Source organism: Thermomyces dupontii (assembly GCF_041956625.1).
Source record: "Thermomyces dupontii strain NRRL 2155 unplaced genomic scaffold VTN31scaffold_1, whole genome shotgun sequence".
In the NCBI taxonomy this organism is placed as follows: domain Eukaryota; kingdom Fungi; phylum Ascomycota; class Eurotiomycetes; order Eurotiales; family Trichocomaceae; genus Thermomyces; species Thermomyces dupontii.
In genome coordinates, this window is record NW_027192307.1 from 1389719 (window position 1) to 1405146 (window position 15428).

The window sequence follows — 15428 nt, forward strand, 5'->3', positions numbered from 1 at the left end:
GGGCTGCTGCGATGACGGTGGCGGCTGCGGCGTCGAGGTCGGAAACCCGGTAAATTGTGGCTGGAGATGCGGCTGCTGCGGTGGTTGCAATTGCGGTTGTTGTTGCTGCTGTGGTGCCTGGCCATAGTTCTGCCACCCCCCTTGTTGCTGCTGCTGCGGGGGCTGTAGTCCCTGATTGCCGGCGGGAAACCCAGTGAATTGCGGCTGCAGCTGGCCACCGGGAAACCCGGTCGGCTGAGGCGCCAGCCCGAACTGCTGCTGGGTTTGAGAAAACTGCGAAAAACCCTGTTGTTGCTGTTGTCCGAAGGGTGAGGGTTGTGGTTGTCCCGGGCGGGCACTGTTGGTGCCGCCCAGGAAGGAGTTGGACGAGGAATACATCAGCGGGCGAATCGCGACATATGACGAAAGTAAACCACGAGACCGAACACCAAGCTGAAGCTAGATAACCGACAAGCAATGAGTGGGAGGAATTGAGCACGAGGGCCGGGGCTGCGCCTGGGGATGACGACGAGGCCACAAGGCCACAACGCTAACCCGATTTGGCAATCCGGATGCCTCAGCGGCTCAGAGCTCCCCACTCCGCCCAGTGAGTCCGGCAGGTTCAGCTCAAGAAGGGGAGCAGTTAGAGGCCAATGTCTACGTTTACCATCTCGGATCACAGAATGAGCTTCAATTGGAATAGACACAATCGTCACAAGTAACGCCATCATCTCTACTCAACATCCCAAACGCCAGGCCCATGTGCACCATGATTGTATCAAAGCATCAAAGGGACGGATCAGATGAGAATATACCATAGATTCTCAGATGCCATCCTGAGTCCCGTTCTGCTGTTGACCAGCCGCCCCGACCATCTTCCGCAGTTCGTACTCCTTGGTAAACTCGCGAGAGAGTGTGCCAAGATCCTTGACCAGGTCGTGGCATGCAGCCAGCACGGCCTCCTTGGGAGTGATCTGCCCGTCGGTCTGGACGCGCAGCTCCATCTTATGTTCAAGAGGGTGAGGAACCTGTCAAGTATCCGTCAGGATATAGCTCAAAGCTAGTAAGGATGAAAGAAAGGGCAAATCCGTACCCGGTAAGCGGAGAAAGTTACATGTCGGTTTTGCAACAGGCGGGAGCGTAGTAGGTTCCCAAGGGTGTGATCCTCCTTGTTCAGGATAAACATTGATGTGGAAGGAGTACCTGGGAGTTTTTGTCAACGCCGTCGGGAAGAGAAAGTAGGGCTTGACGTACGAGTATCAGTCTTCTCCTCGATCTTCTTCTCCCCGTCGGCGAGGATAAACGACTCAGACCTAGAAACACATTAACCACGGCCCGTCACAGATAGACTTCAAAATCTCAAGAGCGAGAGGAAAGCCAAGGTATCAGACTTGGGCTTCAAGTTCTCCTCAGTCAACGGAGTCTCGAACATCGGGACACCAGCGCGGAACCTCGCACGCAGCAAGGCCCGCGTCTCATCTGACAGAGATTCATTTTTGACAGAATCCGACATTTGAACAAACTGATACAAACCCGCACAGAAGTAGCAATGTGAAATCAAGATGGACGAGGAAGCAACAGCGTGATAGGAAGAGAGAAGTGTGCATGCCCCATGCCTAGTGAATGAATCACACAGCCCGCAGTAGCACGCAAACAGTGACCAAGAAGACTTTCCATATCAAGCAACGAGCGAAAAAAAGGTAGAATATCACTCCATACCTATCTGGAACGTTCATGGTTGCCGACTTCGATCCGCAGATATCACAACGATCTGCTCACTGATAGACCCAATGCTCAGCCCGAAATCAAACAGGCCAAAATGATGAGCAATCTGCTCCTCTTGCCGAGGACAATAACTCTTCACCGAATCCGCGACAGAGTCCACGCAACGACAACGACCATCGACGGAAGACTCAAGAATCCAACAATGGAGTCCCCGCGACTGAGTCGGGCAGCCGGAGATCGGGTCGATACAATCAGGGAATCAACCGGCAATCCCCTTCGGAACCGTTCAACGACCCGATATTCGATATATATAAGCCGGGTCGTATATGGCGCCGTGAAGGTAGAAGACAGGAAACCAGAACGCGGCGTTGAAGATCGACGGAACAATGATGATGCGAGTTGCAGATCAGCACGTGACTCAATCTTATCTAATCAGTAGGTCTGTAACTACCTCATCCGCCATCATCGTCAGTTCCCAAAGTCGAACTGCATGTATCGAGCTGCCAAAAGATTGCAATATCCCCATACAGTACTTCTGAATAAAAGATTATATTGTGATTAGACTATGTAGTAGTCTATGAATCTATCCTCGGTTACTCCGAAGCACCACGCAATAACGAACTCATCTGGTCTCATTAAATACATGAAGTATGAGTTTTGCAAGCTCAAGGAGTTTGCCATGGAGAAATAGATCAATCGAATGCAACCGGAGATGTCCGATGGAGAAAATCAACGCCCTGGAAGAGGAAAAAAAAAAATTGTCACAAAGACGCCGGGTTGTCCAAGCATGTACTCGCCCAAGCAATAAAAATAGGAATGAGACGCTCGGTAAAAGGAGAGGGACGTACGAAAAGGAACGACTGCTGGTATCGCGCAGGCCAATGCGGAGATTTTGAATGCAAAGGAGATCAATCGACCACGGGCCAGAGGCCGTCAAGTGCGGACCCCTCCTTCTTCTCCTTCTTTCCGCCCTTCATTTTCTTCTCGCGCTTCTTGACTAGGCTGGCCCATCCTTCCTCGTCGTCGTCATCCGACGCCGCGCCCGAGTTGGACGGCGGCCCCGTGACGTTGGAGAGCAACGTCGACTTCCGCTCGGCGGCGGGCCGTGATGTCTGCGTCTGGGCCAGGAACGACGGCGGTCGTTGATTCTCGTCATTCCAGGGCCGGGTGGATGAGGTGAAGGTGGAGGATCGGCGAGCCCTGTTGGCGTCCGCACCCGCACCCGCACCGGACACAGGGCGGTATCGTGGTGCCAGGCCCACATTGCTGCGTTCAGACGGCGCAATCGAGGGCGCGTAGGCAGGTCCGCCGCGTGGCGTCCCCGGACGATTGTTGGGGTCAGGGTAGAATGACGACGGCCGACCGTTGTTAGCGTTCCATCGAGAGAGCCCCGGATCCAGCATGCTGAATGTGCGTTGGTCAGACTGGGGGGTAAACTGGGGCAAATGGAATGACGACGCCATCGACATGGGTCGCCCGTTGGGGGTGCCATTTTGCGCTTGAGGAGAAAAAGCAACTGGCGGCGCCTGCGACTGTGGTGATTGTTGCATGGGAACCATGCCCTGCATTTGCATCATCTGCTGCATCATCTGCACCTGTGTTTGCATGATCTCGGCCATCTGTTGCGAGATCTGCAGCTGCGCCTGTTCGCCGGGGGTCATCTGCATCGGCTGCCCAAAACCGCCCTGCATGTTGTTCCACATCGGAGAAGGGCCAGGGCTCGAGCGGTCCATGCTCATGTTGGCGGCCATCGAGTATGGCCGAGGAATGCCGCCCCCAGGACCACCCGGCGGATTCGGGCTGCCCCGCCGCATCGCGCGCGCTCGCTCCTCGTTGGCGATGACCCCGACCAGTCCCCCCGGGGGCAGGCCAGCAGGGCTCCCGCCTCCCATGGCCAGGCTCTCGCGATTCGGCTGGTGGACCAGGGAGGCCCCGATATAGGGATCCTTGGGCAGGTTGCGGGCAAACACTGGGAGGCTTCCTCTTGAGCCCGGACCATCGCCGGCAATGGAAGCGGAGGAACTCATGAAAGAGGAGCGCAGGTTCGGGTTCGAGCTGGACATGGTCAGCCGTGTGGGAGGGCGATTCTTGTTTGGAAAGCCATGAGCGGCAAGGATGCCCAGGGGAACGTCCTCATCATCGTCACTGCTCCTTCCCGCGTCCGGCTTGTCGTCCGAGAGACCCAGGGTCGACAGGCGGGGGGCCAGATTAGAAACACTACTATTACGAGCCTCATGGTGAGGCATGCGCGGCGATTCGGGTCGCTGGAACGGCAGGGGGTCCTCCTGCTTCCCAATGACCTTCTTCATCTGCTGGCGATACACAGCCAAGTGCGCTTCCTGCTTGCGTCGCTGCCGTGCTGCGGCCTCCTTCATCTCAATTTCCTCGTCGTCCTCGTAGGTACTATCATCGTCCGACGAATCGCTTTCTCCTTCGGCCTTTCTCAATTGCCGCGAGAGCTCTTTCTGTTCTCGATAGCGCTCGAATTGGGCTGGGGTCATGACTTTATTGTTGTTGGGTTGGGGGTTGTTGGCCAGGCTGGCTTCGTATCTCGATGCCAGCTGCGCCGCGGAGAAAAAGTCGTCGGTCTTGTCCTCTTTCTTCCCCTCGGTTGGGCTCTTTTTAAAGAGGGGCGTATCTTCATCGTCCTCGTGGTCCTGGTTGCTTTCCGTGACCACCGGCTGAGTATTTCTTCTGGAGTTGACAAATGACTCGCGGACAATCTTTGCATCTTCGTCTTCCACCACTGACACGCGGCGAATGCCTCGGTCTGTAGACGCCCGTTTACGCCGCGCAAGTCTCGGCGATGGTGGAGAAGAGTCCTGCGTCGACGAAGCCGGTCTGGCTTGCGAAGGGGCCAATGGCTTCCGGTTCACAGGAAAGCCTCGCTCCGACTCCTCGGCTGGACTCTGGAATAGCCCATCGCGAGAGGTCGCACTGACGGCAGATGTCGGCGACGCAACGGTGTCCCTGGCATGGTTGACGTTGGAGGATATCGAAAGCGGCGGTCGGTCTCCCTGTGCCGGTTCGGGTGCCGGCGGGGGAGCGCCAGCTGCAGAGTTTGCATGTCCATTGTCCTGCATGCTCACACCGTTAGAGGCGTAGCCGTTCATGGTTCCATTGCTCGTCCGTACCGGCTGGGATTGCTGCAGAGGGGCCACGCTTTTCCGCTTTCCGATGTTGTCGAACATGTTACCGAAACCGTCGTCCGCATCCATATCCAAGCTCAGGTTGGTGTCCAGGCGCGGCGGGGTGGCCGTGCTGGCGGAGCTGACCGTTGTCGCCCGGTGCCGCGGCGAAGAAGGGGTCGGCTGCTGCGCGGGCGGCTGTTGTGGCGGCTGTTGCTGCGTTTGTTGCGACTTCGGCGGCGTCGGCAAGCGACTGGGCTTGCTTCCAAAGGAAAAGGTCCGATTGCCGGCGCGGATGGAGAATAACGGAGAGGATTCGGACACAGGGGGCATGGGGACATCGTGGAAGCTCCGGGACGAGTCCTGTTGGATGGACGGGTCACCAGAGGAAGGTACCGTTGAGGCGGAGCTCAATCGGGTGGAGGAGGAGCTGTCGTAGTAGCCGGCGGTGGACGTAGAGTTACTGGTGCTGCCGCTGACTCTGGTGAACGTGATCAGTTATCCTGCTTTTGATCCTGAATGGCTCGAGGGTGACGGATGGACCTACCGATTCTTCAGCGCGGTCGGCTTGTCAATGCCGGCAAAGATGTTGTCATCTTTGCCGTCCTCTTCCTCGGTGGAACGACCGTAGAAGCGCGTATGTTGCGGGCCCTTGAACTGCGCTGCCGTGGCGGCCGGACGCTCTAGGACGCGGAACGACGGTTCAGGCGGGTTCTCGACCTCATCCAGGGCATTGCCGTGGGACTTGCGCCGCGCGAAGCCTTTGGGCAGCTTGATCGGCATTGGCGGTAAGAAGGTACGAGACGGCCACAGGTGTCACTGCGAGCGTCCCTCGGTACAGCAATGACTGGTCGAATGGGAACCAGGGACTCCCCAACCAGCACAACCCAGGCCCCGGGAACGAATCGTCGGGGCGAACGGTGCCGAGTGCACTGTCAAGCGACAGGTGAAATGAACGAAAGTTCCAGGACGGAAATATTTCTAAAAAATCGGCCGAGACTGTCGCAACGAGCGAGAGGTGTGCACGAAGGTTTTTGCCGTTGGTCCTATGACCCGGCGGAGCGGTGCGAGCGGATTACGGCAGGGGGGGGTCGTCTTTGTGACAAGTTAAGAACAGAAAAGAAAGACGAAAAGGAGAGACGAGAAAGACGACGACGACGAGGAGGAGGACGACACAGAGGACGGGAAGCCAGCAAGTCCACGAAAGGCGGGAGAAGCGAAGCGAGAGACAAACCCGGACCAGGGGGGGGTGCGTGTTTACGTTTTCGGCTGCGGATCTTGTCACCAGCCACAGGTCGAAGATCTCGATGGTTCGGAGAATGAGGCCAGGTTACTTTTGCTTTGGGGAGCTCTGGGTGATGATTTGCGGAGCGATTTTCTTCTTCTTCTACGGGGGGTCGCATTCAGGACTGGGCCTTGCGCTGGATCCGCGCCTAGTAAGTTGATCGAGCCATGGTGGATGGGGCTTGTTCTGCCCAAGTTACAGTACATAGAGTAGAATGGCGGAGAGGCTAACCAATGTATTTATTTAGTATTATTTGCTGTTGGACTGAGAGATGAATGGCAAGAGTTTGTATTCTTCTGATTATGATTGTTTGGGAGAGAATTACAGAATGAACAGTTACTAGAAAAATTCATTCCGTCAATAAAAAAAAAAAAAAAAAAAGAACAAATGCCTCTTCTCCCGTCATGAAAACAGCTCCTGATCAGCTGGTTGGATTCTTGGATGATCAGCCAATCCAACCAGCCAATCCCGTGCATCTGCAAATCCACGCCCGGTTTCTGATTTTAGCACGCAGCAGTTGTGCAAATGGCTTTTTCCAACAAAATTGCAACACATACATTTTTTTCAATGCCCTTCTGGACCATTCGATGCGTGCAATTGTCTCAGTTCAGGACATCGGCCATCACCAATCATCGCAGCGGCCCCATGGGTGCAAGAATGCTGCCAGCTGCCAGGGAAGGGAAGGGAATGGCAGGAGGATGACTAATCGGTGACTAAGCCCGTTGGTCAACTGGCTTACGGATACTCCGTACGGAGTACATACTCGAGTTTTGAGTTTGGCATGCTTGTCGATCCGTTTCAGACCAACCAGGGTTCCGTGCAGGGTTCGGATTCCGCTTGCGTGCTTCGGTCAGGAGGGAAAACAGCACGATAAGAACCGAGGCTTGAAGGACTCGTAGGCGACTGGGTTGAATTCAATGGATACACAATCATCATCAATCTCAAAACTACTCACTACTGTACTTGATTAAATACATAGTTAACTAGGTCAAAAGTACAAATGGAAAATGGCCATCCGGCCGGGCGGAGCAACGGCCGTGCAGGAATCCGGACAATTTGACATCAGACGATTCATAGGCCTACTCGTACTGGAACATGAATCACAAGTTCACGACGATTCAGCATACGTGCCCTCCATAATGATCGAGTCCTGCGGCCGCGCGGCCCCAATCAACGCAACGCCCACCGGAACCCGCACGTCGCGCACCTTGAAGCATCCAAACGCCGTCAGCTTCTGCATCGCCGGGCAGCTGCGGAAAATCGACGTCACCAGGAAATCGTCCAGCGACGTCTGGAAGGAAACGTCCATCTCCCGCAGTCGAGGGTACCGCTGGTCTGCATGGAACACCTGCTCAAATGCTGCATGCGAGATGTGCCGGCACGAGCTGATGTTCAGCACCTCCAGCCGCGACCCGGAGTGCTGCATCAGCGCCGCGATGCCCCGCGACGCCAACCCAATGGGGTCCTCGGGTCCGTCCGGGTTGGCATTGTCGACATCGCGCGTGCTCGACAGATCGACAAATCGCAGAGCAGGGTTGTCCCACCCCGTGAAAAGGCGCGTGTACCCTTGATCCGTGCAGACAAAGTTGTCCGCCAGACGCAGTTTCTCCAGCTGCCGACAGTGCTGGTGGATGGCATCCAGCAGCTGATCATCCGTGTCTCGGAAGCTCTGCAGGGAGAGCGTGCGGAGTTTGTGCCCGCGCTGCTCGACGAAATGCACGACTTTCTCCGGCTGCGTGGGGCGGATAAACTCGAGCGACAGGTGCTCGAGAGCCTCCATCCGCGAGATGGCATCGAGCGCTCCATCGCCGAGTTTCCAGCAGGACTTGAGTTTGAGACGGCGGAGATTGGGGCAGTTGGTCGCCAGCAACGCGACGGTCTCATCGTCAAACGAACTGTCGAGATTCGACAGCTTCAGTGTCTCAAGCTGCGGCCCCAACTTGATGAACAGCTGCCGCCAGCAGCCATCAGACACCAGGTTGGTGGCGTCCAGATAGAGATGCTTGATGCGCAGCGGCCGGCCCATTGCATATTCTAGCACGCTGTCCTTTAACTGGCCAGCGAAGCGTAGATTGACGTTTACGAGAGACGGCATGCACATGAAAATACGCTCAAAGTCCTCTGTTTCCAGTTCTACTTTGGGTCAGCCTTGCCGCGGCAGTGGTGATCTCGGCGGGGCCCTTACTGGCACAGTCGTAGATGTCGATAGACTCCAGGTCCGGCCGGAGGAACAATTGGAGAGTGCGAGGGGTGATGGCTCGCCTCTTCGACAAGATTTGGCTCAGACGACGGAGGAGAGTTGATGGTAGATCTCCAAACTCCTCAATGTCATTGATGTTGTCTGCCACTTTCTGGTTGGGCATGAGTATGTCTGCATGTCGCAGTGTCCCAGGCTGAATGCGAGTCTTACCTTGGTGCACATCTCTGCGAGACTGACCGCTCCGGGCTGCGCGAACCCATCCAGCAGCCGACTCTGATTCTTCCGACGCGAGATTCTCGGTCCCGTCTTTTTGGGTTTCTTTTTCGCATCCTCCGCCTGTTGTTCCTTGGAGCACTTGGTACACAAGAGACCGCCATTGGGGCCGGTCTTGCTGTATGCCGTGACCGTGAAGCGTTTTCCACAAATCTCACAGTTTTCCAGCTGACCCGGGACCGGCGCTGATTTTCGATACCAGATCTCCCGGGCCAGCACATCGTCATCCTCGCTCGAGCTGTATCCTTGGGCTGCCTTGCGCCGCGCATACTGTTTACTTTTTTTGATTTTCTGCAGGGCTGCAGCTTCTTTCCGCTTGCGCTTCTTCCGTTCCTCGGCCGCTTCCTCAATCTCTTCATTGTACTCGTCGTCGTCTACTTCTTGCTCCTGCCGCTCCCTCGCGGCCTGACGCTCCGCCTCGCGCCGGCGCCGTTCTGCATCGAGCCGAATCTGATACGCAGAGATGTTGTTCGACTGGATTTGGATCCAGCGTCAGCTCCGGATCCCTTCTCCGATTGGCCTCGACGAAATTCGTCGCTACTCACAGCAAGAAAGTCTGTCAGAGCCGAGTGCCTAGCACATCCAACCCTATTAGTTTTCTTCCCTGGCGCCCGGACGGAAAGAATCTAAACTCACGGCCCGCGAATCGAGTTCCCGCGTCTCGCCGTCCGGTCCGCCATTTCAGCGCAGCTCGCCCTCTATGATTCGCGCTGAAATCTGAATGGTGGTGTGCGGATATATCGCTGTTTGGCCTGTTCACGACGAGCTGCGATTCCTTCTTGGCTCTCCTCAGATGAGATCACAGGATTTCGCGGCATTTTCGCGTTCCACTTAACGCGAGACTCGCCTAGCGCCTTGCTGCCTACGCGGCTGACTCATCATTCTCGGATTCAACGGCTCCTGATTGGCTGAGAACAGCCTCCCTCGAACGCGGACCGCTCTCATTCGCCTGTCCCAACACGGTGGTTGTGAGTTTCCTCTCTGGGACGCCTCAATACAGTATCTGTTCTTCTTTCTGCAATGACTGGATTCAACGCGACGAATTTCTCCAAAGCCCTTTCCTCATCGGTGCTCTGTCTTTCCAAATCAAGACGGGTCCTTCCCGTTATCGCAGTGTCAAGTGGGTCTGGTGGGCCCCTTCCCCTTTCCTGCAGCCAATCTTCCCGCGGATCGGGGAAAGATACATAGGGCTTCTTACCTGATCAGAATTCTCAACTCTGGTCAAAAGAGCCTCCCAGTTGCCAAATACAGAGAGCAATTCTTACCTTTTTCACAAAGGCTTGGGGGAGATTGGTCAGGCAGGGAAAAAAAAAATAAATAAATAAAAAATAAGATATAAAAGAAGAAAAAACGTGATCAGGCTGAGCTGATTCGTCAGGGCGGAAATCATGGCAGCAAGGCGCTCCTCCGCGAGGCTCTCGCGGAGGAACCTCGACGAACAGCCAGATGAAAGCATAGTACCCAACACTCGCTTTGAAGTGGCCGTCCCGATGCAGTCCAACCCATCGTCCAATGCTTCGCCCACGTCCATGTCGGCCGATTCCGGTTCCAGTCCCCGAGACAGCGCAGCAGACACGCCAATGACCAGCACAGCGCCGACACCCGCACCCTCGGCCAGCAACGCGCAGTCTCGGCGGAAGAGGGTCAATGCGTCGGCCCGCGTGCAGCAGCTCCAGTCTAGCTCGCTCTCTTTGACCGCGGGGAAAAAGAGGACAGTGGAGGAACTGCCTCAGGAGCAATGCGATGAGGCATTAGCCCGAGAACTACAGCTCCAAGAGTACGAGGGCACGGAGTCGAAACGCCCCAGACTGTCCGAGCCGAACAGCAACGGACGACTGGGCGGTTCAAAACCACAGCTCGAAAATGAGAAGTCGAACAACGACCTGTCCAAAGGTCTCCCGCTGCAGCGGGCAGCGCCGGTGGATCCTCCACTCTCCCCGGCCGACTTCTCTTCTGCCTTCGGAAACTTAGAGGACTCGGACCCTTTGAGCGACGCGTCCTCGTTCAAGAGCACATACGAGTTCCTAGACACGGATTCGGATTCAGATGATGAGATACCAGGGCATTGGGGTTGGAGGTCAGACTGGCGCTCGGATTGGGATGGCGATCATGCAACAATGGGTCGCACTCGCCGGGTAGGACTCTTGAAACAGTTTCATGCTGGCACCGAAGGGCTAACGGAACTAGGCTCGGAATGAGCGGCGAAAGCTCGAGCAGCAGCATCCTTCGATTTTAACAATGTGGAAAGAGTTGGAGGAAATGCCAACAATCGCTCCGGAGCCAGCACAGCAGCCGCTGGGAATCACGCGCAAGCTGAAACCGTTTCAGTTGGAGGGTTTGAACTGGATGATGCGCCAGGAGAAAACGCAGTACAAGGGGGGCTTGCTGGGGGACGAGATGGGGATGGGCAAAACCATCCAAGCTGTCTCTCTTTTGATGTCGGATTACCCGGCCGGCAAGCCGTCTCTGGTCGTGGTTCCACCTGTAGCCTTGATGCAGTGGCAGTCTGAAATCAAGGTATGCCGTAACTCGGAACATGTCGCTCACGTTCGGTGCTAATGGTTGCAGGAATACACCGACGGCAAACTCAAGGTTCTCGTCTACCACAATTCGAATCCCAAGGTGAAGCGCTTGAAGAAGAAGGACCTTGAAAGCTACGATGTGATTATAATTTCTTGTAGGTCCCTCTCCCTGTACGACTAGGTGACGCTCGCTGACCTGCCCAGACTCTGGACTGGAGTCCATCTATCGCAAGGAGCTCAAGGGCTGGAATCGGGATGATGGCATCGTCAAAGAAGACAGTACGTGCCGGAGCTTTTTTTATGTCGCATTGTCAATGGCTGACTTCGCGACAGGTGTAATTCATGCAATCCACTACCACAGGCTGATTCTCGATGAAGCGCATAACATCAAGGTAAACACTGGCTATGCCCCACAGCGGTATATGGCAGCTGACATCCCAAAAGCAACGGACTACGAGTGTTGCACGGGCGTGTTTTGCTTTGAAAGCGACGTACAGATGGTGCCTGTCGGGCACGCCAGTGCAGAATCGGATTGGCGAGTTCTTCTCGCTTTTGCGATTCTTGGAGGTGCGGCCTTTTGCATGCTATTTCTGCAAGTCATGCAGTTGCCAGCAGCTCCATTGGTCTCAGAACGCGCAAAAGAAATGCAACCACTGTGGGCACAGGTATGTGAGACAATTCCTCTGGTTTTGTCCGGAACGTCGGCTCACTGGCATACAGCGGCTTTAGCCACGTCTCGGTATTCAATCAAGAAATCCTCAACCCTAGTAGGTCGCCCCGCTCAAGTTGCTGCAATCGAAGCTAACTTGGGATAGTCACCGAGAGAGACAATCCCGATGCTCGCCAGGAGGCTCTGCGGAAACTTCGTTTGATCACCGACAAGATTATGCTTCGTCGCGTCAAGAAAGATCACACTTCCTCGATGGAGCTGCCACCCAAACGGTACGTACCTCGGCGCTGAAGTGGAGAGAGCTCCAGGGATAACGAGTGGTCAGGGTCGTCATCCACAACGAATTCTTCGGAGACATCGAGCGAGACTTCTCCAGGAGCATCATGACGAATTCGACCCGACAATTCGACACCTATGTCAGCAGGGGCGTGATGCTGAATAACTACGCCAACATCTTCGGTCTCATCATGCAGATGCGGCAGGTGGCGAACCACCCAGACCTGATCCTGCGCAAGAACAGCGAGGGCGGTCAGAACGTGCTGGTCTGCTGTATTTGCGACGAACCGGCTGAGGAGCCCGTCCGGTCGCGGTGCCACCACGACTTCTGCCGGCAGTGCGTCAAGGAATACCTGCGATCTTTTGACGCCCATACGGTGGTGGACTGTCCTCGGTGCCACATCCCCCTGTCGATCGACCTGGAGCAGCCGGACATCCAGCAGGAGGAAGAGGCAGTCAAGAAGAACTCCATCATCAACCGGATCCGCATGGAGGACTGGACGTCGTCCACCAAGATCGAGATGCTCGTATACGATCTGTACAAGCTGCGGAGCAAGAAGCAGACGCACAAGTCCATCGTCTTCTCGCAGTTCACGTCAATGCTGCAGCTGGTGGAGTGGCGGCTGCGGCGCGCGGGATTCAACACCGTAATGCTGGACGGCAGCATGACGCCGGCGCAGCGTCAGAGCTCCATCGACCACTTTATGAACAACGTCGACGTGGAGGTGTTTTTGGTCTCGCTGAAAGCTGGAGGTGTGGCGCTGAACCTGACTGAAGCTTCGCGTGTGTTTATCGTCGATCCGTACGTCTTTCAAGTCCCACCGTTTCCTCACTGCGACGCACTAACAGTCACCAGATGGTGGAATCCCGCCGCCGAATGGCAGAGCGCCGACCGCTGCCACCGCATTGGGCAGCGCCGTCCGTGCGTCATCACGCGACTGTGCATCGAGGACTCGGTCGAGTCGCGCATTGTGGCGCTCCAGGAGAAGAAGGCCAACATGATCAACGGCACGATCAACAAAGACCAGGACGAAGCGCTGGAAAAATTGTCACCGGAGGACATGCAGTTCTTATTCCGGGGGTCGTAGTTGAGTTTGATGATCTCGCGGGCTACCAGGTCAACGGATAAGTTATCGTTATGTACAAGAGCTACAAGGTTGTCGGACTTGATAATTGTATACCTTTTTTTTGTACTGTTTGATTTTCGCCATTTGCAAGGTGAAGTATCTCGAGAGTCCAACGAAGTTGTACTAAGTTCAATACACGCTCAATGACCAGACCAAAAGTATTCAGCACAGTACATAGTTGACTTTAAGACGGTTTGGAAATCAGGGCCAGAGAGGGCGAAAGGGCCAAGCACGCCCCGTCGGGGTGGCCTACGCATCGTCCAAGTCCTGAAAGTCAGGTTGTTTGCAAGCACAAAGGGTTCCGGGTGCCTGAGGCAGGGAATATTTTCGCCACGCGACTGTTGGGTTGTTTGGAGCTCGGGACGGGCCGAAGCCCCGCCTACAAGTATATTTACTATTCATTGGTAACCCTAACCCTAATCCGACGTCTTTACAACCGTCAAAGAACTTGCCATCGTAGGATTAGAAGGCGTTGAAGAGCCGCAGATTGCACTCAAGGTTGCCTTCCGGGTTCATGGGAAGCATCCCGAGTACTCCATCTTTTGGGTTCTAGCCGTAGACTCCATCAGCTTCAGGATTTGCCTACAGAAAAAAAACATCGGCCGGTTGATGGAAATCATGAAGTGGAGGAGCTTTGAAAACAAAGCTCTGGAACACAAAAGTGTGGGAAGCTGGCTCCTTGATTGTTGACAACGCCAGCACCCAGACCTGTCGGTGGCAGCACGAATCTCGCCCATCATCTCCGGTTCAGCCGAACAAGGGTTCTCGCGGAACCGTCGGCTTGTAGTAGTGTAGCTTGATGTTCCACTGTATACGGCCAAGGGGATGAGCGAGAGTAAGGGGTTTGAGTTCATGGAGAAGCATTTTCGTCAAAGGGTCAAGAGCAATTGAGACGATACGGCAATGCTTCTCGCTCAATCCTTCTTACATCAAGCAAGCTTTGATATACATGGTCGAGATCCAGACTTCGACGACAACGTATTTCAAGGACTGCCAGTCGAGTGACAAGGATATGGTCGAGTTACTGAGCAGGCTTTTTAAGGTCCATCAAAGGAAGAGGCGCAAAAGCCAATCACCACAACGTGGCTCATCCCCGTTTCGCCAGATTGCAGATTCTGATAAATTGGATGATAATCTTCTGATTCGTTATGCATGGAGGATGGGCATCAAGGTCTTGGTCCAGTTTCCCGAGGGTTAAAAGTTTTCTTTTTCAAGTCAAAGGTCCACTTCGGCTCGAGTCTCGAAGCGTGACTTCAGTTCTGGAGAACATGATGGTACCCAACACGTACTCGTAATTCCGAGCAGGTCAGTCAATGGTGGTATGTTCGTCCCTGTCAGTCCCCGGCCTGAGCCACCATGCTTTGTTTTGTTCTTTCGGGCGGGAACCGTTGTTGCACTGCAGCTCGATAGCTGGAGTTGATTGAAATGAATTGAATCGAATGCACTCATATTTTTCCATAGCATGTATGTAGTATGTATTGTAGTACTCCGTCCGGAGAACGAGCCCAGCTGAAAAGGAATGACTTACGCAAGGATTCTAGATACTGGCCAATCTCATCATGAGGTGCGTCCAGGAACGGAATCTGTACGCGCGTACAGTCCGTCCTCTCCGCCCAGAACTTGCCAGGTGTCATGGTCGAGACCGGCAGTACTATCAATTGCCACAGCGTGAACGTTGTACTATGAGCAGCTCGGGTTTCGCGGGTTATACAATCTTTAGAGTAGAAGGGCAATCCAATTATCCGTCTACAGAGTATGAGGACTACATGAAGAGCTCTGAGAACATGGAAAGGTCCGCTAAGGACAGGAACTCCCGAAGAAAAAAAAAAAAAAAACCCCGGGACGCGCGGCATATCTGACCCACATACCAAGAAAGGGAAAGCGTGATCGCCATGCCTGAATGGGGAACAAAGTTCTCGGAGAAGCTTAACCAGATGCCAAGACTGGCAATCATCACGAGAACGAGCCGGGCAGTCAGCTGCTCCGGGCCAGCCGACCAGATGAAGAAGAAGAGAAGTTCTTAATAATCATCAATCAAGCCATTCCCAGGAAGCTCAATAAAAATGCCTGTTCTGCCCTAATTCTGCAGTTTATGTTGAGACAACAGCCAGAGTATTCATACCTCCCCCGCACACGTCATCCAGCCCAGTCAGTGGTCAAGTTTTCCCCGTTCAGGAAATAAATCTGAGCTTTGCTTTCCACAAGTACCATGTATGTATGTCCTCGGTATTGAGCACCTAATC

At 54.7% G+C, this 15428-nt stretch overlaps 5 protein-coding genes across 5 annotated transcripts; 2 read left to right on the top strand and 3 right to left on the bottom strand.

Annotated features, from left to right (window-relative positions):
- Nucleotides 1–803: 803 nt before the first annotated feature.
- On the bottom strand, nucleotides 804–1715 carry VTN31DRAFT_524 (uncharacterized protein; the record flags this gene model as incomplete). Its single annotated transcript, XM_069405717.1, has 4 exons — nucleotides 804–1007; nucleotides 1073–1182; nucleotides 1234–1292; nucleotides 1699–1715. The coding sequence occupies 4 exons, from the start codon at nucleotides 1713–1715 to the stop codon at nucleotides 804–806; spliced, it is 390 nt and encodes a 129-aa protein (XP_069263380.1).
- An 897-nt stretch (nucleotides 1716–2612) lies between these two features.
- VTN31DRAFT_525 (uncharacterized protein) lies at nucleotides 2613–5615 on the bottom strand (the record flags this gene model as incomplete). The annotated part of the gene is made up of 3 exons (XM_069405728.1): nucleotides 2613–4781; nucleotides 4839–5313; nucleotides 5380–5615. 3 exons carry the CDS (start codon nucleotides 5613–5615, stop codon nucleotides 2613–2615), a joined length of 2880 nt encoding a protein of 959 aa, XP_069263381.1.
- A 60-nt stretch (nucleotides 5616–5675) lies between these two features.
- VTN31DRAFT_526 (uncharacterized protein) lies at nucleotides 5676–6155 on the top strand (the record flags this gene model as incomplete). The annotated part of the gene is made up of 1 exon (XM_069405739.1): nucleotides 5676–6155. One exon carries the CDS (start codon nucleotides 5676–5678, stop codon nucleotides 6153–6155), a length of 480 nt encoding a protein of 159 aa, XP_069263382.1.
- Nucleotides 6156–7225: 1070 nt separating this feature from the next.
- Nucleotides 7226–9270, bottom strand: VTN31DRAFT_527 (uncharacterized protein; the record flags this gene model as incomplete). The annotated part of the gene is made up of 5 exons (XM_069405750.1): nucleotides 7226–8250; nucleotides 8303–8468; nucleotides 8528–9064; nucleotides 9136–9163; nucleotides 9227–9270. The coding sequence occupies 5 exons, from the start codon at nucleotides 9268–9270 to the stop codon at nucleotides 7226–7228; spliced, it is 1800 nt and encodes a 599-aa protein (XP_069263383.1).
- Nucleotides 9271–9978: 708 nt separating this feature from the next.
- On the top strand, nucleotides 9979–13146 carry VTN31DRAFT_528 (uncharacterized protein; the record flags this gene model as incomplete). Its single annotated transcript, XM_069405761.1, has 10 exons — nucleotides 9979–10725; nucleotides 10778–11107; nucleotides 11159–11267; nucleotides 11317–11391; nucleotides 11446–11504; nucleotides 11557–11777; nucleotides 11833–11879; nucleotides 11928–12054; nucleotides 12108–12860; nucleotides 12915–13146. The coding sequence occupies 10 exons, from the start codon at nucleotides 9979–9981 to the stop codon at nucleotides 13144–13146; spliced, it is 2700 nt and encodes an 899-aa protein (XP_069263384.1).
- Between the last annotated feature and the right edge of the window lie 2282 nt (nucleotides 13147–15428).